Raw genomic sequence first — 25,972 nt, forward strand, 5'->3', positions numbered from 1 at the left:
TGACGGTACCACGCTGAAAGTCACCGAGCTCTTCAGTAAGGCCATTCTACTGCCAATGCTTGTCTATGGAGATTGCATGGATGTGTGCTCGATTTTATACAATTTGAAGGGGTGTCCACATACTTTTGTATATACAGTGTACTCTCAGTACAATTTCCAACCGGTCTATTAGACAGTCACTCAGAAATAGCCTAGAGCTATATTAATATATTACAGTATATCGATTTATTTCTCATTATGACTTCAAGAAAATGAGAAAATAAATCTACAAGGCATTCTCAGGGGTGAGAGTAAAGCGTATGCTGTCTGTTTGGTACACAAGGTCAGGTTAGGTACAAAGAAAGTGAAATGCTCTGATACTACAGTAAACCTCTTTATTGGTTGTCCTCTACAGCCCTTACCTGTCAATCATACCCTTGACTCCCATTAAGTTCTCCTAGACCTTAAAACCCCTCTGACACCACCCCCCTTACCTACTCCACCACCACCTCTCCAAACAAGCACTATCATCCTTCAATGTCACCTCATCGATTGATCTGGCTCTAAAGCCTGTGCTGTGAGTTGGCGTGGTCAGATACAAAGCCACACAGGGCAATCCATCACCCAGCTCCAAACGCTTAGTGTGACAGTCTGGGGGGGGAGCACTGCCTGCCAACCTGGAGCACTGCCTGCCTGGCTGCCAACACCCATGACCCCCAGCGGCCCGGCGGGATGAGACAGAGGGGGCATCATGGACCTGTCCGTGTCAGCTCAGCTCCAGGCTCTGTTATTGACACCCCCGGCCCGGTGCTTTCAGCACAGCAACGCTGCCACAATTAGCGCCGATGGCTGACAACTTGCCGATAAGGTTGAACAGCAGCCCCCTTCTACTCCCCACCAGCCTCCCGCCCCGGTGTGTCTCCATTGTTCAGGTCTGTGGAGTGGATCCCCGCAAGAGGAGGATAGACAGCCTCCACTGAAGTCCCTTACAGAGCACTACTTACTGCTAACACACACAAGGCAGACTGCAGTAGAATACCTGACAGCACACAGACAGGACATGAGGTGGGAGTCAACTGAAACAGCATGTTACAAGTAGTAGCAGTAGTAGTGTACGATAGTTGTAATGTACCTTCTGAGGCTGGAAGGTAGGCAGCATGACGGTGGTGGCACCCACCCAGAGAGGTCAGAGCAGCTTGTTGACGATGCCATGGATGTGGTGCAGGGGCAAGGTGTGAAGGATGACATCATCTCTGGACCAGCCCCACTCTGACACCAGAACCTGAACCTGGGAGAGAGGGAGACAGGCCATGAGAGATCCACTGAGCTATTTGGTCATACAATGTGTTCCTACCAATTCTTTGGACATTTCCTTTCTATATAATGATGGGTAGCTCACTCAAAAGCGTTCATGGTGGTCCTGCCTGAAGGTTTCGTTCTGCCACTCCTTATCAAACATACTTAATGTAACCACCGTGCAAGAAGAGAGTAAACCCCTGTCTTTAGTGAGCAGGGCCAGACAGCTGCAAAGAGCAGAGGGAATGGATAGTGTTCCCAAGCCCTCAACCTTCCAGGAACCATCTCTTCTGTGTTCCCTCACCGAGCTCCCTCCCTGGGCTTGTCGTTTCCAAATTAATCTCCTTAATTGAGGGTGATCTAATTTTCCACTTTATTGGACATGCAGGTCAATTGTGGTTGAAAATGTACCCCCCCCCCAAAAAAATCCTCCATAGCCTGAAGTGCCCCATGTAATGAAATAATTTGGGTGATTATTCAGAAAGCTCACGCGGAAGAAAAGCAAAACGACACTCTGTCTGTCGTGTGTGTAACCCCCGCCAACCCACCCTTACATACTACCACTGGGCTACAGAAAACTGTCTCAACAGAACCTCTATTAATACCTCAAGAGAAAAACACTTCTGAAGTTCACAGTACCGACAGCAGGAAATCAAAAAATAACTATGTTTCCATCCAATTGAAACTATGTTTCCATCCAATTGGCGACAGGTTTTCATGCGAGTATTATAAAATCCTTATAAAAAACAATATGAGTTGTGTTTCCATCTAATTGACTTGTTGCAGATAAAAGGCTGTGCGTGAGGACGTAGTGCATATAAATATATTTTTTGCAGTTAAATTCCCATGTACCAAATAAAAAATTAAGTTAAATGGGTTTCCATCGCATTTTCAACTCTACTGACGGTCGTCTCAAAAAATGTTTCCTTCACGATGAGATTATGGAAAAAAGAGTGAGATTTATTTGGATTTGTCAAACGGCAGCCAAGCATCGATGATCATGTCACCAGAATAAGATCCTCGATATTTATTGGAAAGCAGCATCAAGATCATCACCTTGCACTTTCACCACCCTGTGAAGTTCAGCATCATTTATTTCATCTGTAGCCTAATAAACTGCATGCGAGTTGTAGTGGGAGGACCATACAACATGTCATCACGTGACTCCAAGTTTACTTTGATATGATGATTATTTATATCAGTATTTGCTCATAAAAGCATTTCCACCTTCATTTCTTGCATAATTCATTTTACGACACCTTTACCGAAAATAAATTATGTTTCCATCAGGACTGTCATGACATTTTATTATCCGATATGTACTTTACTCTAAAAAGGTTGGCTGGAAACCTGGTTAGCATCAGTAATGAAAAAAAGCTGAAGTTTAGCTTTCAAAATTCAGACTGATCAAATATTCAACATGCCTCAGTACATCATTATGATAAATAGCAGTGTACAGAATAATACCAGTATTCATCTTATGCTCACAATTCATGCATATAACAACTGAATAATCCATTTACCATGGCCTGGATGTTGCTGTGAGGATGGAGAAGCCCTTTGGGCCTGTCTGTGGTGCCGCTGGTGTAAATGATCATGGCAGGACGCTGGGCCCAGTCTGTGATGCCAGGCTCAGGCTGGGTCTCTGGGGCTTCCAGCAGACAGCTGAGGCTGGAGTTGGGGGGCAGCTGGACGCCCACTGGGCTACCGTGTACAAGGCATTGTTGGCACACAGGAAGGAGATGCACTTTCCCTGCAGGTCCCCAGAGGGACAGTCCAGAACTGCCTTGATACGCCCAGCCAGGCCCCTACTACTGCCATACAACACCCTGTAGCTGTGGCTCCCACTGTTGTCCACTATGGCCAGCTTGTCCCCGTACAGTCGGGCTCTGGAAAACACAGGGGCACTGTCCCATGCTGCAGCCTGCCTTGCTCTTGTGGAGGTGTAGGCTCTCCTCAAGACCTGGCCCAGCAGCCATTTCCCTGGCCCAGCAGCCATTTCCCTGGCCCTGCCTCACACTGTAACCAGCCAGCAGTCAAAGCAGAGAGCCAGAGGGACCAAGTGACATACTGCCCCTGACAACATGATGGGAGACTATGCTGCTCAAAGCTACCAATGTTATCCTCATAAAAAGTCCATCCTCATGATGTCAAGCCACACAATGGTCACATTGGAGTACCTGTTAATTTTGAGAGATTCATAATTAACATAGGCCAAGTTAAATTGTTATCATAAGAATAGGCGCTATCCCTGCTATAGTGATAAGACTGTATTTCTGACAGGCTTGCAGTTAGCCTTTATCTGCAGTGACACCTCTATGAATACTGTGCAGGCTAGACTGCTGGCAAATATTTTGCTATGCCACACTGTTTATTTTGAAAGGACAAATCATTCAGGGACAGGCAGTGGCACAGAATATAATCAGTTTGTGGTGTGAGCGCAGTGTTGGTTTTTGCTTCAAGTCACTTTGGTATAGTCAAGCTTTTACAGATACAGTGAAGTAGCTCTGTATCTTCAGCAAACAGTCTGTCACCTGACTTGATCTTTGGACTTGAGGGTTATGGTGCAGCTAACTAACGTAACACCAATCAATGAATATGCTCATAAATAGCAGCTAGCTAGTTCATGCCGGTGGCTGGTGAAGACTGATTTTAGCGAGAAACGCCGACTGTGGTTTACATTCTAACATGCGATGTTAGTATGCTTAAACGATATCCGTTTTCTCAAAGAGGGCAATGTTTGCTAACCTGGTAATTCAAACCTACTGCTAATGTAAATATTCACCTTACCCAAACACCGGTCATTCTTGTGACGGTGCGTCAAAATAAAATTACCGAATGGAAACTGGAGCTAGAGTTTAGGGTTCTGGTTGTGAAACACGGAACAAAGCAATCTGAGGCTGAAAATCCAGGCGAGTGAGTTTTGTTAAATTTGCAGGATATATAAACAATAGTACAAACAAGTAATTTTCATACTGCAATGCTTGACTACTTTAAAACACTGATGTATCTGTGCTTTATTATGATGTTAGGCTATACTTTCCAGGAAAAGATGTGGAGGAGGAGGAGATGCTACAAAAGAGTCAATAACCTCTTGCTAGATTGTTGTAGATTTAATTGATTTATGTTTATGCAATATGATAATTCTATTATTATGTTATTATTACTATTTTCCTGGATCAAGAGTGGTGAGGAATCAAGTGGTAGAAGACTTCACAGACCTCTTAATATAACCTCTATGACTGTGAGTAACCCATTCATTAATGTAAACTATGTCAAATCTCAATGTGTGGAGTTTGCAAACTTGAATCTCTTTCCACCTCCTCTTGCCTCAACCTGGTGGCATCTGTTGTTGAGAATCTCACTAAGACTTCTGTTGTGAACACGTGTCAATTCAAACCGAGACATGGGGCATGAGGGAGATGGAAGAGAGAGGAGAGAAAGTGGGATATGCACCACACAGAGTTGTTTTGGCATTAGATCACTCTATGCCACTTCTCCAGCGTGCCAACTAGCTTGGCATCATCTCACAGAGCCGGGCACATTCAGCCACCAGCTGGCAGTCGCGGGCCTCAGATAAGAATTGTTCAGAGATGGCACTCATTCAAAAAGTTTTCACTTCCCTGAACCCCTACATTACAAACGAGGATGGCATGTTCCTATGAAACTGGAGGCTTTGTCTCAGAAAAACTCCCCTCCAGTTTCAGAAGTAGTATCGTCAAAGGGAGAGCCATTCCATTCGCAGAGGAAACGCCAGTCGAGAAGATGCCACCAGCAGCTATATCATCTTCATAGAGCATCCCTTTATCAGAATATTGGCTCAGTAATTATTCATACAGATGACACCGCTATACTGATACTACCTAAACTGTCGAATGTGGATACATATTTTTGTTTTCTACGTTTGTACTTTGGTCACAAATACCATGTTTGTTTGGATTAAAACGGCTTATTTGCGGCTGTCGAGGTCAGCCATGTTGCTGACACATAGCATAAGGCAGATCTGGAATTCCAGCCACTCAGCACTAGATATGGAGCTGCTCTGGAGAGACATACTGGGATGGATACAATGGGGGGCATGGCGACCTAGCGAACAGACTCTTGGCACTCCGCTCTCCTCTCAGGATGCCAGCCAGTGCCTGCCATTTTGACGGAGCTCCGGAGCGGGCGTGCAACTTGGCCGGCAGCGGGCGACAACTCCCCTTTCGGTTGGCACAGGACAGACATATAAGACTTCAGACAGGAGAGAGCGCATGAGAGCGAGAGAGGACCCCCCCTCATATCTGAGGGAAGGAGAGGAGCGAGCTGGGAGAAGAAACCTTCGGGAGTGCCAGAACATGTGTCAGGTTGGCACCATGTGAGAATGATCTTGGCAAGCGCCTCTACTCTCCCCCTCTTGCCCCACTTGGAACACATGGTACGTCGGCAGTGGCATCTGGCCGCGTTGACTCTCAGCAGCTGCGCTTTGTCTTCGCCAGTTGGGACGCTTGGCACTGCCACTTCATCAACTACCTGTGGATCCTCCCGGCCGTGGAGGGGGTGATGAATTATTCCGTGCTGCAGCTGCAAACTTGACTTCCATCCAAGAGATGCAGCACTGTAAACATATGACTATCTCACGCCACCCACATACTACCCACCACGGCCGGGACCACTGCGTTTGGGCTGTACCCAAGCGTACTGGGATATGTCTCCTTGGGCGATGGTTTATTCTAGGCGAAAGACGGAGATACTGCTTTTTTTCTTGTTGGGAGAAGTTGTTGATGCTTTCAAAAGCCAGCTGAGGATTTTGCTGTACAAAGCGAACAAAATGCATTCAATCTTTTGCTATGGAATGATTACGAATGAATGGATGACCTTTCCACTCTCTTTTGAGTCTTCAAAATGATCGATGCGGAGGCACCGAGGTCATTTGTTAGAAAAGCTCTTAGAAATATTTTCAACGCAGAAAGGAAATAAATAACAGAACAAGAGACACTCTCTTTGGTTAACACAGTGTTTATCTTCCTGCAGAGCTGTCTGGAGAGGAATTGTATCACATTCTTTGCTATGACTGGATAGCTGTGCTCCATACACTCTTTGGAACTTGACTGGGACCTCACTGATGCCTAATGCTCCCCATCTGTGCAAAAACATGTTTGGTTTATGCTGAACCGTTAATTAAAATGTCTACTATGAAAGGCCCACATGCTAGCTTTCTGGGGCAATTCCCTGAGCTTTACTACTGTACCCTTTTCCAAAACGTCAGCACTTCCATCTCCTACAGTGATTAGAGTACTCACACCAGTTGTAAGGAAATACAGTGTCTCTTCTCAGGATAACTCGCCGTGTTCTTTCAAAGTAACATGAAAAGAAACCTCTCGAGTCTCGACTGTAGTGCAAAACAACTTTTTTTTCTCCTTCAGGATTTTGCATTAACCACGTATTTGAGATCTGACATCAGGTAGAGGATTTTGACAAAAGCACATCTTCTATTATATTTAAGAGATCCAGACATCCACATGACTTTGGAGCCTGGGGTTCGCCCCTAGCAAGATAGGTGACCTTATTTGGATTTCAAGTGCTTGTTTCGTTCTGGATTTTTTTTTTTTTTTTTTTACAGCGAAAAATACTTTGTAGCCGAACAGATCATTTCAGTCAAGATTCAAAGGCAGTTATTTTTCGTGTTCTGCTGATAGTGACCCACTGGGAGTTTGGCTCCATCTGTGTCGCTCTGACCCAGTTTAGCCCTCGGCCACGTCCAACTGTTCCGCATCCCAAACATATGTGCTGTGGCAGGGGGATAAGCGATCATCACCACTCGGGACTCTGAAACACACACTGCAGATATGACACTGGACCCATCTCCTGTCTGCCCATCTTCCCACAGCATATGTCATCAATGCTGGCCCCCAAGAATCACACTCACTCTGGGGGTGGATTTGGAAAAACCCTCCTCCTTCTGAGGGGTATTCCTTTGTGTGGCAATTGCTAAAATCAGGTTATGGTGTGCGTGTGGTGGTGGTGTATATGTGTCTTTGTTTGTACAGTATGTGTTTGTATGTTTGTGTGTGTGTTTTGCCAATCCAGTATCGGCTATAATGTGTGCATTGTCATTGGCCCAGCTGCTCAGTGCCTGACCTCTGACACCCCCCTGTCTCCCCACCCTCCAGTACTGAGCTGGCCAACAAACAACCATGGGGTTGGCAGACTAGCCATGCAGCTCACAAGCCAGGTCAGTGGCACTAGAGACTTTAAAAATGCCCTTTGATGGTAGACAAGCATGCAGACAGTATCATTGCACAGGGCTGAGGCCCACTGGGGACCTTGGTGTGTGAGGCACATATGGAGCACCAGGCTGGTGATGAGCTGCTTATGTGAGCTGCTGATGGCCTTGGAGAGCTGCTCCGTCTGCATGGGGGATTAATGGCTCTTTAGCCTACTACCTGTTTACTGTATATGAGCTTGGACTCAATCAAAGTACTTGCCGTAAGCTCTGGACCTTTGCAGCGGATCATCGCTGCTAGCTAGCTGCTACCGAGTGGCTATAGTGGCTAATGCCCCTGCCCCAAAGCTAGCACCAGTTAGAAGCGAGCCAGGCGCATCTCCCGGCTTACGAAATTACTACAACTACAATACCTCTTTCGCCATCTGGCCCGGACCCTTTGCCGACACGGTGCCCCGCCGTACCACCACGACTGGTCCGCAGACGTAATTCCATCCGCTGTGCCCTCAACCGGCCGCTGCCGGACGTCGGAGCAGGCGCTTCTACTTACCCCAGCCTGCTAACTTTAAACGCTGTGTTTCCCGCGTAGCAACGACTACCCCGCGGCTTCCCTGTTCCATCTATTGCTGGACCCTATGATCACTTGGCTACATAGCTGATGCCTGCTGGACTGTTCATTTATCACGGTACTCTATTTTGTTTATTTTTTGTTTATCTGTCGGCCCTAGCCCCGAACTCAGGCCCTGTATGTAGTTAACTGACCCTCTCTGCCCATTCATCGCCATTTTACCTGTTGTTGTTGTCTTAGCTGATTAGCTGTTGTTGTCTTACCCGTTGCTGTCTTAGCTAGCTCTCCCAATCAACACCTGTGATTGCTTTATGTCTCTCTCAAATGTCAATATACCTTGTATACTGTTGTTTAGGATAGTTATCATTGTTTTAGTTTACAGTGGAGCCCCTAGTCCCACTCTACATGCCTCAGATTCCTCCTTTGTCCCACCCCCCACACATGCGGTGACCTCACTCAGTATAACCAGCACGTCCAGAGATGCAATCTCTCATATGTGCAATCCGGTTTCACTCAGTGCCTGGGCTTACCTCCACTGTACCCGCACCCCACCATACCCCTGTCTGCACATTATTCCCTGAATCTATTCTACCACGCCCAGAAATCTGCTCCTTTTATTCTCTGTCCCCAATGCACTAGACAACCAGTTTTGATAGCCTTTAGCCTTAACCTCATCCTACTCCTCCTCTGTTCCACGGGCGATGTGGAGGTTAACTCAGGCCCTGCGTGTCCCCAGGCACTCTCATTTGTGGACTTCTGTAATCGAAAAAGCGTTGGTTTCATGCATGTTAACATCAGAAGCCTCCTCCCTAACTTTGTTTTACTCACTGCTTTAGCTCACTCCGCCAACCCTGATGTCCTTGCCGTGTCTGAATCCTGGCTTAGGAAGGCCACCAAAAATTCTGAGATCTCCATACCCAACTACAACATTTTCTGTCAAGATAGAACTGCCAAAGGGGGAGGAGTTAACTTGCAAAGTTCTGTCATACTTTCCAGGTCTATGCCCAAACAGTTCGAGCTTCTAATTTTAAAAAATTAATCTCTCCAGAAATAAGTCTCTCACTGTTGCCGCCTGTTATAGACCCCCATCAGCTCCCAGCTGTGCCCTGGACACCATATGTGAATTGATTGCCCCTTATCTATCTTCAGAGTTCGTTCTATTAGGTGACCTAAACTGGGATATGCTTAACACCCCGGCAGTCCTACAATCTAAGCTAGATGCCCTCAATCTCACACACATCATCAAGGAACCCACCAGGTACAACCCTAAATCTGTAAACATGGGCACCCTCATAGATATTATCCTGTTCAACTTGCCCTCCAAATACACCTCTGCTGTTTTCAATCAGGATCTCAGCGATCACTGCCTCATTGCCTGCATCCGCTATGGGTCCACGATCAAATGACCACCCCTCGTCACTGTCAAATGCTCCCTAAATCACTTCTGCGAGCAGGCCTTTCTAATCGACTTGGCCCAGGTAACCTGGAAGGATATTGACCTCATCCCGTCAGTCGAGGATGCCTGGTCGTTCTTTAAAAGTAATTTCCTCACCATTTTAAATAAGCATACCCCTTTCAAAAAATGTAGAACTAAGAACAGATATAGCCCTTGGTTCACACCAGACCTGACTGCCCTTGACCAGCACAAAAACATCCTGTGGCGGACTGTAATAGCATCGAATAGTCCCCGCGAAATGCAACTGTTCAAGGAAGTCAGGAAATCAAGAAAATCAGGAAGTCAAGAAATTTTCATCCTATAGCTCTAACTCCAAAAAGTTTTGGGACACTGTAAAGTCCATGGAGAACAAGAGCACCTCCTCCCACTGCCCACTGCACTGAGGCTAGGTCACCACCGAAAAATCCATGATAATCGAAAATTTCAACAAGCATTTCTCTACGGCTGGCCATGCTTTCCTCCTGGCTACCCAGGATGACCTGTATGCTCTAGTTGGCTGGCCCTCGCTACATATTCGTCGCCAGACCCACTGGCTCCAGGTCATCTATAAGTCTATGCTAGGTAAAGCTCCGCCTTATCTCAGCTCACTGGTCACGACAACAACACCCACCCGTAGCACGTGCTCCACCAGGTATATCTCACTGGTCATCCCCAAAGCCAACACCTCCTTTGGCCGCCTTTCCTTTCAGTTGTCTGCTGCCAGTGACTGGAACGAATTGCAAAAATCGCTGAAGCTGGAGACTTATATTTCCCTCACTAACTTTAAACATCAACTAACCGATCGCTACAGCTGTACATAGTCCATCTATAAATAGCCCACCCAATCTACCTACCTCATCCCCATATTGTAGAGATATTTACTTTTCTGCTCTTTTGCACACCAGTATCTCTACTTGCACATCATCATCTGCTCATTTATCACTCCAGTGTTAATCTGCTAAATTGTAATTACTTCGCTACTATGGCCTATTTATTGCCTACCTCCTCACGCCATTTGCACACACTGTATATAGACTTTATTTTTTTCTATTGTGTTATTGACTGTACGCTTGTTTATTCCATGTGTAACTCTGTGTTGTTTGTGTCGCTTTGCTTTATCTTGGCCAAGTTGCAGTTGTAAATGAGAACTTCTTCTCAACTAGCTTACCTGGTTAAATAAAGGTGAAATAAAAATAAACAAAGTGACCCAGGCCAGGCCAGGGCTGAAATGATAGCCTTGTGGCAAGTGGGAGCTGCTTCCTCCAGGTCACACAGTGACAGTATAGTGACTGTACAGTTAGGCACCAGGTAGAAAGAGTAAGAAATCTGATGAATAGGAGGAGTGTGATAACTAGTGAAGGTGCCTCCAGCAGGTATCCTCAACCAATCAGACACTGAGGGGCTTGCTCCACTGGCTTTATTATAAGCTTCATAGAGCAATGGACCGGCTGATGGTTTCCCACTAATGACTTATAGATTCCCTTCTTTCCCTTTCAACATCCTTCCAAGAAAATGGAAACAATTGAGCAGGACCGACAATCAGGACTTTTCCCAATTGTACTCCCAGACTAACTCTAACTTTCAAAGATATATGTCATTTAGCAGACGCTTTTAGAGACGAGGACTCACCGCAAGCCACCAAACAAAATGTCTTGCTCTGTTTGTGGTTTGCATTTGGAAACGTTAAAGTATTTCATTCATCTGAACGTGCTGTTATATTACATCCAGATGTCAACTTTGATTCTTTAATCTAATCCATATACGTCCTCTTTCACAATTTGTTCCCAATTGAAGTAAAATGACCAAATTCCTTCCTAAATTCAAATGGAGGGATTGTGTTTATTATGTCTAAGGCATTGCATGTGTTTGCAATACATGATGTTTATGGTTTATGTGGACATGAGAGAAATAAATCACCTGAAACATACATCCTCCTCTTTTAACACTGAGCACTGTTTTTATTTCCCCTATCCTATTTCTTTGCACAAAGCTTGACATCCGTCTGTCTTCCGCTTCACTCTTCTCTCATTACATTACCCACCTCCTCCCCTCTCTCTCCCCCTCTATCTGAGACTGGCACTCTGCTTGGGTGGTGTGTTCACAGAGAGACAGTACCATATGCTGTCTAGCCTCCCAGGGAGAACGTAACAGTACCAGCTCTGCTGCAGTGCTGTGGCTGGGGCTGTGGCTGTACATGGAAGAGTCTATCATCACAGAGCTTATAGGCTCTCTGAAGGCTCATACATGCTTAACAAGTAATCAAGCATTATAACGTTTTTACTGTAAAATGTTAACTCAAGGGTCTTTTTGTAAGGGGAAAAGTATAGTCAATATTTCTTGGTAATAATCTGACATCATCAGTCAGACATCGTTAACTTGTCCCTCCATTTAGAAACTTCACACACCGTATCTACAGAGCCCCTCTCTAATCCCACAGTGGATCTTCATCATTGTCCTCTAGTTTTGTGTCCTCACCTTCTCTCTGTGGCTGAGAGCAGACTCCTCTGTGTAGCTGTGCACTGTGACTGCACCCTCAGCTGTTATTGTCTTCATTCTGTGAGCTGCCAGCTCCTGACAGACCTGTCCCATTTTTCAACAAGGGGGCCTCAGAAAGCCCTCCATACTAGTGAACACTTCACGCCTGTCGTTAACAACCAGAGAGCTGTTGGGATTGATTCTTGAAAATGGTCGACCTTGTAGCGAGTGGACCTGCCAATGCCTCCCCACAGCTGCAAATATGAAGTCTTCAAAAATTCATCAGAGGCAGTGATGTGAAATGTGAAAAGCTTTTGTTCAGAGGCGCCGTATCTCAAGTCTTAAAGAGGCTCTGAACTTTTTTTTTCTTCTTCTTCCTCTGTGTACTTTGAGTGGTGGTGGTGGGGGAGGAGGGTGTGTAGGTAGAGGATGTGAGTTTGGGCGTTGAGGGGGATGCGTGTTCAGAATTCATCTTGTCTGTGTATTCATTACCACTTTGCATTTCAAGCAGAGGGGTTCAGTGCTCCACTAAATCGCAGGAAGGATTGTTAGGCACGCGTGTTATTAATTTTTTCAGGTCCCGTGGCGTCTGTATGAATCTTAATGCTGCTGACTGGGCTAGTGCGCTATCGACTTTCTTTAAAATATGAAGAAGCTTGCTGGAAGCGCCCAGGGTCATTAGCTGAAGAGTGGGCGCAAATCCCTCTCTGAGGCAGTCTGGCTTCACTGTGTTAAATGTGCTCTTAAAATATTCATAATCATACTCGTGCACACACACAATGCACTGGGGAAAAAGGGGGCGGTGAAAATCAATATTAAAATGTATTCATGTTTTCACGTCTGGTTAATTAGCTGTGGTTCTTAAGCCATGAAGTTTGTGAAGAGATTAAGAGTATCTATTTCAGTGACAAGATAATATGTATTCCATCAGAGCTGACCCTGTTGAATTGGATAGCAGCAGTTGTGTTGATCAAAACGGATGATAATATAAATGGTATGAATTATATAGTTTATAGCTTTTTTTTTGAAGTCTCTTCAGATAATAGGTAAAAACAAACTGTTTTCCACAGAATTATGCGTACACAGACACATTAGTGCGGTTTCTAATGCACTCGTTTGTTTTTGTCTGTTTTTGTGTAATTTGTAATGTACTGTAAAACTGCATGAAGTAATCACAGATTGGGTGTGTCTGTGACAAGCATACTTTATTATTTGTCCCTAGGATATGCCATCGTAAACTTAACAGAAAGGTATGTCATTCTGAAGAGGTGGAGACTTGTGTTGTCAGGTGAATGATCCTTTCAATGCTGATATGTGGCATGCTCCAAACTGTGCTGTAAATAATAACAATGATGCTCTTATCGTATGATGGTTATGGTCCTTTGTTGTTGCATCCTCCCCACATTGCACTTTTAGAAAAAAAAGGGTTTCATAGGGGTTCTTCGGCTGTCCCTATAAGATAACGATTTTGGGTTCCAGGTAGAACCCTCCTGTGGAAAGGGTTCTACCTCGACCCAAAAAGATTTCTACCAGGAACCAAAAAGGGTTCTAGCTGTAACCAAAAATGGTTCTACCTGTAGCCATAAAGGTTTTTTCAAAGGGTTCTCCTATGGGGACAGCTGAAGAACCCTTTTAGGTTCTAGAAAAAAAGGTGCCATCTAGGAGTAGGTACAATAAATCCTTTGGTGATAGCTTATCTTATTACATATTAATTAACCTTATGATGTGACAACAGTTGGATGGATATGGATATCTCTTAATACTGTATACCACTGGTTCAGTTATTTATTTATAGTCTCTAAAAGCACTGTGATGGCAAACAACAAGAAAACCCTTCGCTTTTCATGTGACATGCTTGTGTGTCAGCCACACGTTGTTACATCACACACACACACACACAGAAATATGCTCCCTTGAATTAACATGACATTCTTAGGCATGTCTTCCCCTCTATTTGCCGTCTGTCTGTTATTGTTAAAGGGCCAACATTCCGAAGTATCCCTTTATCTACTCCTCAACATCAGATGAACTCATGCATCTAGTATGAAGGAAGTTAGAGATTAGAGAGTCAGAGAGTTTTTAGTGAGCCAATGCTAACGAGCGTTAGTGCAATGACTGAAAGTCTATAGTATCTAGTAGCATGCTAACAGTTACCATAGACGTCCAGTCATTGTGCTAATGCTAGTTAGCAACTTCCTTCAAATTGCACGCAGAGACATAAAAATGGTATCCACGACCATGAGTTCATCTGACTCTGGGGAAGTAGAATCCTGAAATTAAGACGTTTGTGGTGGTGAGGCATTTGAAAGGGCCTAATGAATTGGCCATTAATGGGTCTTCGATGGGCTGGGTTAATGAGGTCACTTGTTTCATCTCACCACCCTACAGGCAACAGGGTCCCATGGTAACGGCCTAGTCACAGCACCGTGACATGTAGCAGCAACTGAGGGATCAGGGGTCACAGATTCAGTCCTACTGGTGAGAAAGGGTTCCAGCAGTGACTTACAGGAGAGGAGGGCTCATAGGTTCTCATATAGAGGTACATAATGACATTGCAATTCAGCAGTGTAGCATGTATTGTGTACTATTGTGTGTGAGTGCACATGACTCTTTCTGTGAATTTGGTGTGTGTGTGTGTGTGTGTGAGTGATTGTATATATGCATGTGTGTTTGTCCCTTGGTGAATTTGTGTTTGAGGAAGGGACTACCACATGGTTCCTCTTTAAGAAGATTGGATCCTTCCCACTGCCTGGCTTTCATTATGCAATCACCGCTCTGTACTTCCTGCATCCAACCCACAGACTGACTAACTAGCCGTTGGGGACTTCCACTTCCAGCCGCAGGACACCTGATGAACCAAGAGATGGACCGGCCACAGCCTGAACAACAATGCTCTTTTCTGGGATACAAACTTGGGGTGTAAGGCATGATGCTCCAGTCATGCCCTCTCTCATTAAAGATCCTCATTGAGGATCTAGAATGTCAAACGCAACAAAAGAGAGAGTGTCAGTTCCATCTTTCTATCTAACTGTTCATTTTAAGTATTCATGAGACGAGCCATTTTTTTCTTCTTCTAGGAACTAGGCGTGTGCGGCGTGTGCTATTTATATGGTAATAATTTGAGAGGGGTGAAGTTACAGGTCCATCAATGGGCTGAACATGTGTGAGACAGGTGCTGCGATGGAGATCTGGCCAAAACAATCCCGTTGCTACAGAAAGAACGTCTGCCTAATTGAGCTCTGATTGTGTGGCATGGCGCTGAACAATGGCTCATGGCTGGCAGATGCAACAGGGGGCCAGTAATATCGACAAAGCCCACAGAACAATACCAGCAGGAGGACAATGGAGGGTTACTGCAGAGAGCAGAGATGACAGGAGGAGAGGAGACGATACAGGAATTAAATAGGAAATGGCATTTCTAGTTTTTCACGACTGCCTTATCGCCAGTGATGGCCTGAAAACGGAAATCGACTAACAAAATTAAAAGCGAGAGTTTTGTCTGGACACCTCCCTGCAGCAATTTCTGAGATACTGGTATTCTGAGTTAATGTACCTGTCTGGCTCAAGGGGGAAAGTCGTGCCCTAGTTCTAGACTTTACTCACAGACTATGGGGGGGAAACATGTTCTCTTTCATTTGACGAATAAAGAAGGTCCGCAACTCTGGTATGCTCCCTTGGTGATTGTAACAGACGCACAAAAAAGACAACGTATTGATCCGAATTGAATCTTCGTCAGGTCATACGCCACTGTGAAACACACCTACTTAAATAACCTCTAGAGGCATGTACATCCGGTCTATTGAATACGTCAAAGTGACAATACATATTACACAGTAGACATATGGAAAAACCTGAATACATGTTGGTTTGTTTATCCATATCAAGTAACATAGGTGTGCAATAGTTTAAAATCAGGTGAGACAAATGTGTCAATCATTTTGTATTCAATACTGTATTATATAGGGAAAATGGAAACCCTGTGAGCGGTTTTGACTAGAATAGATACAGCTTATGTCAGAATTGACTTTTCATAGCAGGTTAGGAGAACTTACAAAGCAGGTTAGGAGAATTAACATGGCAGGTTAGGACAATTGGGTTAAGTTTAGGGTTAGCTAAAACGCCCCATAATTCTACTTTAGACGTCAAATTGACATAAGCTGTATCTTGTATAGCCATAAACCCTGTGAGCAGAACACATTTTATAGAAAGGGTTTTTGTATTTAGTTCCTCGTCTATACCTCTTGGAAACAGTGTTGAGGGAATGTATCCTAAAGGACTCTTGTCTCAGGAGGAAATTGTCACCTCGCTAGAGGTTATTTAAGTAGGTGTGTTTCATAGTGGTGTGTGACGTGACGAAGATCCAACACGGATCGAAACGTGGTCTTGTTTGTGCGTCTGATTAAATCACCATGCCAGAGTTGCGGCCATTTCTTTTTTTTCTTTGATACGTTCCTCTGTCTGCACCTGTTAAGTGCAGATTTTTCCTTTTTTTTCTCTACTGTTTCATTTGACCCCATCTACAGTATGGTGGAGTGGTGAACATGAGCACTTTGTTAGAACTCTACTCCCCGAGGCCAGCACTTACATCCCCCTCAAATTGTTTTATCTCGCTATGTATTGATCTAGGTGTATTTCTTTATGTTAGTCGTTATGGCGAGTTGCGGTCAGGCAGCCTTGTGAAGGACTACTTACTTACTCCAGGGCACTGCCATAACAACTTTATCAATCCATTACTTTAGATGTGTACTGAAACTGTGGTCACTTGCCCCTAATGATTATATATGGCTATAGATTGAACAATTTAATTTGCAAGGCAGTTATGGGATCATGTTAACCCCAGATAGAGATGAATGTCCCTTCTAGTCATTATGTGTTACTTCCATACATTAACATGAAAATGGGACATTAGGCTATGAGTCAATTAAAGACCATCCAAAACAGCCAGGGTGCGGAAGTCAGTGAGGGGATGTGTACGTGCCTGCCTGGCTGTATGTGTGTGTGTGTGTGTGTGTGTGTGTGTTCGCTCTCACACACAACTGGCTCAGAGCCTGGGAAAGAGGGAGCATGTTTGGTTTGGCCTCCTGTCTTCTGTTCCGGGGGACTGTGAAATCTGAAATTAAACGCATTGCCATGGTGAAGCAATTCAGCCTTATAAGTCATCCTCACTTGTAATTGTTTGTTTATTGGAGCTTGTTCAAAAGCAATATTGTTGAGGGAGCCAGTGTGTGAGTGTGCTGGAGGGAGGTCACGCTGTTTCAGTTAGAAAGGGGAGGATAGAAAGCAGGGATAGAGAGAGAGGACGTGAGACTGAACTAGACAGGCAGACCGTCAGGGATGGAAGCAGGGGGAGATGGGGAGTGCTGGGAGATGGGGGGGTGGGCGGCTGGTAGTCTAGTGGTTAAGAGCGTTGGACCAGTAAAGGTCACTGGTTCGAATCCCTGAGCCAACTAGGTGAAAAATGTATCTGTGTGCTTGAGCAAGGCACGTAACCCTAATTTCTCTGCTAAATGATGAAAATGTAAAATGTAAATATATGGCCTGGCGGGGCTGAGAGGTCGGGGGTCAGCTGTGTGTGGTCAGACCAGACAGATGTGAGAGGAGCTGACCAGCAGCCTCAGAGATGGTGCCTAGACAGGGCAGGTACATGCTAACTGGCAGATAAGGTCATGACCCCACTGACCCTCTTTTATGCCTGGTCTGTCTTTTCATTCTTACCAGTGCACACTGGGAGACATACAAAGACCCAAACCATGTAGAGACTTAACACCATGATTAATGAGTTGAAAGGGGTTGCGATCTGTTTCGATCAGTATAAATTACTGCTGCCTTCTCATGAGCAAAACACAAAGATCAAATGTTAGAAGTTGTAATATATTATTTTTGGTAGTTGGCAATATGGTTTATTTGAATAGGGACAGAAATCAACACATTGCCACACTAACAAAACATCATCAGATACGCTGTCGCGTCCCAGTGTGAATGCTTACGCTCACTTTCAACAGCCAATGCCTGTACAGTATGTGGCTTTATAGTGCAGAATGTACTGCTAGTGTGCCGTATTCTGACCCGTAACAGTAGAGTGACATGGTGAGAGGGGGACTGTGGCAGTAGGAGCTGGAGGGGGGAGTAATATGAACCATGAGATGGACCATCGCTGCTGAGGTATTCATCTGGTTAATGTAATCCCAGTCAGACTGCCCAGGCCCTGCCCAGCCAGGGGTATGGTCTATTTAAAAGCACCCCTGTCTCCCTCTGCCCTGACAGAACACGCTCCATATGCCATCTGTCAATCCCCTCCCTCCCTCCTCACCTCCCCCCTTTCCCCACGCAGTCTGTGAAGCCCAGTAATGAGAGGATTAACCGTGTGTGTGCTGGAGGAGGAAGCAGCACAGCCCTGGTAACTGTAAAGCAGGTCAGCGGTACTGTAGTCTTGTGAACAACAGATGGAGAGAGGGAGAGAGAAAGACTGGGGCAGAGAGAGAGATATGGATTTGATCCTCTGTATCGGGGCTCCATTGTTGCCTGGCGGGGGCAGCGTGTGTGTGTGTTGACAGGGCTGACTGACAGCTGCAGGGTTGGAGAGCAGGTGTGACGGCAGAGCAGATCAGGGGAGACGACGGGGCCCAATTTAGCCCTACACTTTTGGTGCTAACGAGGACGCGCCCACTGCTACCCGCCCTGCTCGCCACTATCATCTGTTTGTGTGTGTCCAAACCTCTGGCTCCTGCCTGTGTTGCTACATAAGGACACACCCAGAGAACTGTCACTCACAGCCTGGAGAGGATGTCAATGACACCATGAATACATCAACTGAAAAATGGTGTTTAGGGGCCTGATGATTAAACTGTAATCTGATTTTATACAGTGATCTGGCGTAGTACTGTACACATCTGAGAGATGGACACTCCGTCTGAATGTCCAGATTTTGGACAGGGGTATTTTCCCATTGTGTATTAACATTAGAAACTGATTTCACCCATACAGTATGTGAGAATGAAGCATTGCTCTGACAACTAGCATGTTTGTAAAACATGGATGATTCTCACAGATTATTTTGGTTGTGCAAAGCGTCATTTACACATCCTTTTGTTTTCACTTCCACATCCAACCATAACAGAATCGGTCTTTCATGGTTACAGAGGAGTCACAGAGAAAGATGTGTGAGACCAGGGAGCAATTTTCTTCCAAAAACAGATTCAAGGCAGCAGAGTGAGCAGATGTAGGGAAAACAATCTGTCCAAGTATTTCAAGTTTTCAATCAATGTTGAAAGTAATTGGCAATAAGTTGCCAAATTTGCTGTAATAGGAATAGAAAACCACTTCCCTCCATGATTGTGGCTGTATCAATGAAGCGTGTCTCCTGAATATCTCACTTGAATAAGCAATTTAACAAGCCAACAGTGAACTAAAGACCAGAATGCATATTGATGCAATAGATCAGCCAAAATAAATCAATGCCCTCTAATTATCTTGCAGTGTTAAAACCAATGCCATCCATATTCATTCAGTGTCATTCATAACACCCAAGGCCACGCATGTTAATTAGTTATTGTATCACACAGCCGCTGCCTTTTGAGCATTAAACCATATTGTTCTTGGGTCTGTGTTGGATAATGCTGTAGAAACCAGAGGAGCGAGGGAGACAGACAGACAGACAGACAGACAGACAGAATGAATGAATGAATGAATGAATGAATGAATGAATGAATGCCTGGCCCTGGGGCTGTGATCCCATAGAATACAAACAGGACTCAGTGAGCAGGAGAGGTGTTACACTGTAAACGCCCGCGTGTTTGTCACTGTGTGAACGTAGAGTTTGGCCATGTGTTTTACCATACGGCATCCATTGTGTTTATTTATGTGTTGTGGTTGGCAGTTGTTTGTGTGTTTGCTTGAATTTATGCAATGTGTGTTTCTGGGTGGTTGTGTTTAGATGAAGATGTGTGCGTATACAGTTGAAGTCGGAAGTTTACATACACCTTAGCCAAATACATTTAAACTCAGTTTTTCACAATTCCTGACATTTTAATCCTAGTAAAAATTACCTGTCTTAGGTCAGTTAGGATCACCACTTTTATTTTAAGAATGTGAAATATCAGAATAATAGTAGAGAGAATGATTTATTTCAGCTTTTATTTCTTTCATCACATTCCCATTGGGTCAGAAATGTACATACACTCAATTAGTATTTGGTGGCATTGTTTAACTTGGGTCAAACGTTTCAGGTAGCCTTCCACAAGCTTCCCACAATAAGTTGGGTGAATTTTGGCCCATTCCTCCTGACAGAGCTGGCGTAACTGAGTCAGGTTTGTAGGCCTCCTTGCTCACACACACTTTTAAGTTCTGCCCACAAATTGATGTCTTCAGATGTTGCTTCAATATATCCACATAATTTTCCTTCCACATGATGCCATCTATTTTGTGAAGTGCACCAGTCCTGCAGCAAAGCACCCCCACAACATGATGCTGCCACCCCCGTGCTTCACGGTTGGGATGGTGTTCTTTGGCTTGCAAGCCTCCCCCTTTTTCCTCCAAACATAACCATGGTCATTATGGCCAAACAGTTCTATTTTTGTTTCATCAGACCGGAGGACATTTCTCCAAAAAGTACGATCTTTGTCCCCATGTGCAGTTGCAAACCGTAGTCTGGCTTTTTTATGGCGGTTTTGGAGCAGTGGCTTCTTCCTTGCTGAGTGGCCTTTCAGGTTATGTCGATATAAGACTCATTTTACTGTGGATATAGATACTTTTGTACCTGTTTCCTCCAGCATCTTCACAAGGTCCTTTGCTGTTGTTTTGGGATTGATTTGCACTTTTCGCACCAAAGTACACTCATCTCTAGGAGACAGAACACGCCTCCTTCCTGAGCGGTATGACGGCTGCGTGGTCCCATGGTGTTTATACTTGCGTACTATTGTTTGTACAGATGAATGTGGTACCTTCAGGCATTTGGAAATTGTTCCCAAGGATGAACCAGACTTGTGGAGGTGTACAATTATTTTTCTGAGGTCTTGGCTGATCTCTTTTGATTTTCCCATGATGTCAAGCAAAGAGGCAGTGAGTTTGAAGGTAGGCCTTGGAATACATCCACAGGTACACCTCCAATTGACTCAAATGATGTCAATTAGCCTATCAGAAGCTTCTAAAGCCATGCCATCCTTTTCTGGAATTGTCCAAACTGTTTAAAGGCACAGTCAACTTAGTGTATGTAAACTTCTGACCCACTGGAATTGTGATACAGTGAATTATAAGTGAAATAATCTGTCTGTAAACAATTGTTGGAAAAATTAATTGTGTCATGCACAAAGTGGATGTCCTAACCGACTTGCCAAAACTATAGTTTGTTAACAAGACATTTGTGGAGTGGTTGAAAAACGAGTTTTAATGACTCCAACCTAAGTGTATGTAAACTTCCGACTTCAACTGTATGTGCGTTTTCCAGCCAGAGAGAACGCAGGGTGTGTGGGTGGGAGTAGGCAGTCTGTCAGAGAGGGTAGTGTAGTGAGTGGGCAGCAGATGTCAGACCTCTCAGCCCTCCCCCGCCCAGGGAGCACCTGTTGGGCCGGGGGCCATCTGGAGGTTGAGACCTATTACTCTGTGTGTGTGTGTGTGTGTGTGTGTGTGTGTGTGTGTGTGTGTGTGTGTGTGTGTGTGTGTGTGTGTGTGTGCGTGCGTGCGTGCGTGCGTGCGTGCGTGCGTGCGCACATGCGTGTGTGTGTGTGTGAAAAGGGGGTTGGAGGCGTTTTGTCCCGCAAGGCCACACCCCAGTGATACACTCTACACTGACCTGCATGACGCTGCACTTCTCCAGACCTCCACATCCCTCTCTCTTTTGCGTCATTTTCCATCAACCCCCAAAACATCTCTCTCTCTCTCTTGGTCTTTCCATCTAAAACATCTATCTTCCATTACATCTGGTCCTATCAGAACGCTTTGGAGGCGCTGCTGTACATACATGAACCATTCTCACACTGCCTAATAGAAGAGATAAGACATATAGATCAGACATAGCGTCAGTGACACCCCAGGTAGAGTGCAGCTGCAGCTCTGCCACACCTTGGATGGGGATACAGAGGTGTGTATCACTGGTAGGGTTGCAATTCTACCGGTAATTTTGGTAATTCACAGAAAATGTATGGCAATCTAGTTTAACTTTGGCAATTTAAACTTAAAGAAACAATTTTTTAATTATTAATATATAGTATTCATTTATTATATCTGTGTCCATGAGTTTCTAGTAGATAGACCATACGGTTCCAGAGAAAATAGTTTAATTAATGAAAAAAAAACTATGGCATTATTTTCAATTAACTCTGCAACTCTTCCAACTATTGACTTTTTTTACAACTGCCACAAGTTTGACGCCAAAACATTGACAACAAATACTTATTGACATAGTAAAATAAATAACTTAGTAAAATAAAAAAATAATATATATATATATATATAAAGGATAGTTCATGCTGAAACCCTCATAACCCTCACCTGGTTAAATAAAGGTGAAATAAAAAATAAATAAAATTTAACACCAATGGTATTCACTAAGTTGATATTTAGGATCATGTTTTACAGCTTTGTCATTCTATTTTTTTTATTTTTTATAATCTTATTAAATTACTTCATATATTTTACACGTGATACGGCCACACAGAGGGCCAGAGATCATAACAGACACCTGTGATCATCTGAAGTACCCAAAAGGGCCACATTGTGATAGATTACATCAAATCCTTTAAAGATTCTGATAGTTTACTGGTAAACTTTGAAAGTTTCCAGTAATATACCCTCCCTTTCCAACCCTAATCACTGGTTATTGTATCTCTGCTCTGGTCTGTATCAATGCTGCTGCATCTTCTCTCCTGCTCCAGCAGATGTGAATCCCCATGGTGACAGGAGAAAAACACCAGAGAGCACTGCAGATGGATGAGTTACACATCACAAAGAGGAGGAGACAGAATGACAGAGTATGTGTTAGTGTTGCTGTGTGTGTGGTGTGCATGTGAATGTGCGTTTGTAAAAGCAGGTGTGAGAGCACACATACAGAGTGTGCATGACTCCATGTAGTCAAATGTATATATCTGGGCCTGTATTTTCCTAATAGATGGGTGTCAGAGTGAGAGACAAACAGACAAAGGGAGAGAGAATGCTCTCAATTCAATATTTCTTAATTTTGCCATGTCTGCTGAACAAAAATATAAACGCAACGTACAACAATTTCAACGATTTGACTGAGTTACGGTTCATATAAGGAAATCTGTCAATTGAAATAAATAAATTAGGCCCTAAACTATGGATTTTACATGACTGGGCAGGGGCGCAGCCATGGGTGGGCCTGGGAGGGCATAGGCCCACCCACATGGGAGAAAGGCCCACTCACTGGAGGGCCACGCCCAGACAATCAGAATGGGTTTTCCCCCACAAAAGGGCTTTATTACAGACAGAAATAGTCCTCAGTTTCCTTAGCTGTCCGGGTGGCTGGTCTCAGACGATCCCACAGGTGAAGAAGCCGGATGTGGAGGTCCTGGGCTGGCGTGGTTACACGTGGTCTGGGGTTGTGAGGCCGGTTGGACTTACTGGCAAATTCTCTAAAATGACGTTGGTAGAGAAATTAACATTAAAATGAACATTCAATTATCTGGCAACAGCTCTGGTGGACATTCCTGCAGTCAGCATGCCAATTGCACGCTCCCTCAAAACATGAGACATCTGTGGCTTTGTGTTGTGTGACAAAACTGCACATTTTAGAGTGGCCTTTTATTGTCCCCCGCACAAGGAGCACCTGTGTAATGATCATGCAGTTTAATTATCTTCTTAATATGCCACACCTGTCAGGTGGATGGATTATCTTGGCAAAGGAGAAATCCTCACTAACAGGAATGTAAACACATTTGTGCACAAACTTTGAAAGAAATAAGCTTTTTGTGCAAATGGAACATTTCTGGGATCAAATTCAAGCAACACTTTGCATGTTGCGTTTATATTTTGTGTTCAGTAATAGTACGATAGGTCTCAACACCTAATAGCAATACTAGTGTCTATGTGAGAGGAAAATGGAAAACGTTACCGAGTATTGGTCGTCAAGGAAACCAAATTGTCGTAACGCCGTATGGCTGCCGGGAGAGGTGAATTATGAGATGTTAGGGAGATGTTGAGGGTGAGCCCATGGAAGGTCATGGATTTGCAGTAGTATGTACAGCCCTGAAGGTGGCGTTGTATTGTATGATAGGTACTATACATTACCAAGCCGATTATTCTGTCATATTTAGTCACTACACATAAACCAACAAATACTCTTTTCGATACTTTACTCTTTCTATTCACCCCTTTCCCTTTTCATCTGCACACAGCATGTGAGGATATCATAATGGTTGTAAACCATATGGTTTGAAAACGCAACAATACCATAGATTATCATCATCACTTTCGAGCCAGCGTGAGTGGCACAGAAATTAGACAGGCATGTCGTTATGTGAGTTTTATCTGAGCACACAGTCAAATGGAGAGTGAAGGGGCATCATTCTCACTGGGGCTTAATGTGTTTGGACTCACAGGGCTAAGAGTAATGACAGCTTCGCCAGACAACAGAATCCTCCAGCCGTGCCACGCCTGCTAAAACAACCCCGTCACATCATATCCTCGCAGCACCCAGGGCAAATAGACACGACTCTGTCAGAGGAGGAATTCATACCCACAAAGCACTGCTGCCAGACCCCCTCTCTTCCAGTCTCCCCCATCGCGCACAATCATCTTTAGGTGTCACCATGTCCACACACCCACTCAGGACTAGAGAGGGTGCGGTGGGGGCAGATGGGGGCGCTGGGGGAGGTAGGGGTGTGCAGAAGCCTGTCTATTTTGAGGTCATGTTTGATAAGCCCTTTCTATGAAGTGACGAGATGAAATGACAGTTTGCCAAAAGCGGGTCACGGGGCAGGGTGTAGGCAGCCTAGCATGGTCGTCTATGGACATAATTAGGCATTCATTATCATATCAGTTAATTACTGGACTACTGGGTGTTTTCTCTCAGGAAAGATCCCTTCTGGACACCAGCTCAAAATCGGGAACAGATTTCTGATGCATACATATTTTGTTCCTTTTTCTCTCCCGTTCCCTTATTATAATAGTTGTGATGGTAAAACAATGGCTTTGCTCTTATTCTAGCTGCAGGCGCCATCTGGGAGCGAGACGTGCATTACAGGAGCTATCCATATGGTCGGGGCATCATGACTTTGCTCATCTCATCTCCCGTCAACATCTCTTTCTGCTCAAGTCCTCTCTCAAATGATCCACATACACATTCTTAACAGAAAGACAACAACATGCTTGTGTTTATGTATTTTTGCAGAGATTATACGAATGTACACATATCAGTTGGTATTAGATTAAAATGTTAAACTCGTATCTTCAATACTCTTAAAATGTACATTTCCTCATTAATCAGGTGCCATAGATTAAGACTCTTCATACTATCTGATTATAACACATTTATTATAATACAGAAAATGATTTGCCACCTCAATATCATCCCCACCCCCAGTCGTTGTTCAGTGTCGGGAGCTGGGGGCTTTTTTAGACCCATCTGCTGTCTCGCACCTTCTAATCTGCCCCCCCCCCCCCTCATCCTGTCCCCATCCTACCCACCCATCACCCAGTGCATAACATATTCCCCCTGTAACCAAATACTACAGCTCACATTGTATTAAGCCACATTGCATATGCTTATAACACGCACACACACACAGTGATGTTTACAGACCTGTCATCTGGAATGTACTGTAGGCTAGATGTAAGATAAGTGTATCTATGTATATTTAGAAATAAAGAGTGTTGATATTAAATCAGTATAAACCTCTGTGTGTTTACTAATTAGGACAAATTCTTATTCTACTCAAAATAAACACTTATTCGTTCCAAGTACTTTTTTATTGTAATCTGTTTTGTTGATCAGCTTTCTTTATGTTTACAAATTGAAAACATTTTCTGTCCAGTGATACTTCTCAATGTGTATCTTTGAGAG

General features: G+C 44.3%; 1 protein-coding gene and 1 long non-coding RNA gene across 2 annotated transcripts in view; one reads left to right on the forward strand and one right to left on the reverse strand.

Moving 5' to 3' along the window:
- Positions 1-4,106, reverse strand: part of LOC115167376 (acyl-CoA synthetase family member 3, mitochondrial-like) — a 36,104-nt gene extending 31,998 nt beyond the window's left edge. Inside the window, exons 1-3 of the mRNA XM_029721757.1 lie at positions 4,066-4,106; positions 2,799-3,455; positions 1,112-1,267 (exon numbers count right to left, since the gene is read on the reverse strand). Coding sequence (XP_029577617.1) covers positions 1,112-1,230 — 119 coding nt within the window. The 5' untranslated portion in view covers positions 1,231-1,267; positions 2,799-3,455; positions 4,066-4,106. The remainder of the gene's footprint in view (positions 1-1,111; positions 1,268-2,798; positions 3,456-4,065) is intronic.
- A 58-nt stretch (positions 4,107-4,164) lies between these two features.
- LOC115167377 (uncharacterized) lies at positions 4,165-25,576 on the forward strand. Its single transcript, XR_003870481.1, has 4 exons — positions 4,165-4,191; positions 4,460-4,519; positions 22,830-22,922; positions 25,117-25,576. It is a non-coding gene; the product is annotated as an uncharacterized LOC115167377 (long non-coding RNA).
- Positions 25,577-25,972: the final 396 nt, after the last annotated feature.

This window comes from Salmo trutta, chromosome 29 (assembly GCF_901001165.1).
Source record: "Salmo trutta chromosome 29, fSalTru1.1, whole genome shotgun sequence".
Taxonomy (NCBI): Eukaryota; Metazoa; Chordata; class Actinopteri; order Salmoniformes; family Salmonidae; genus Salmo; species Salmo trutta.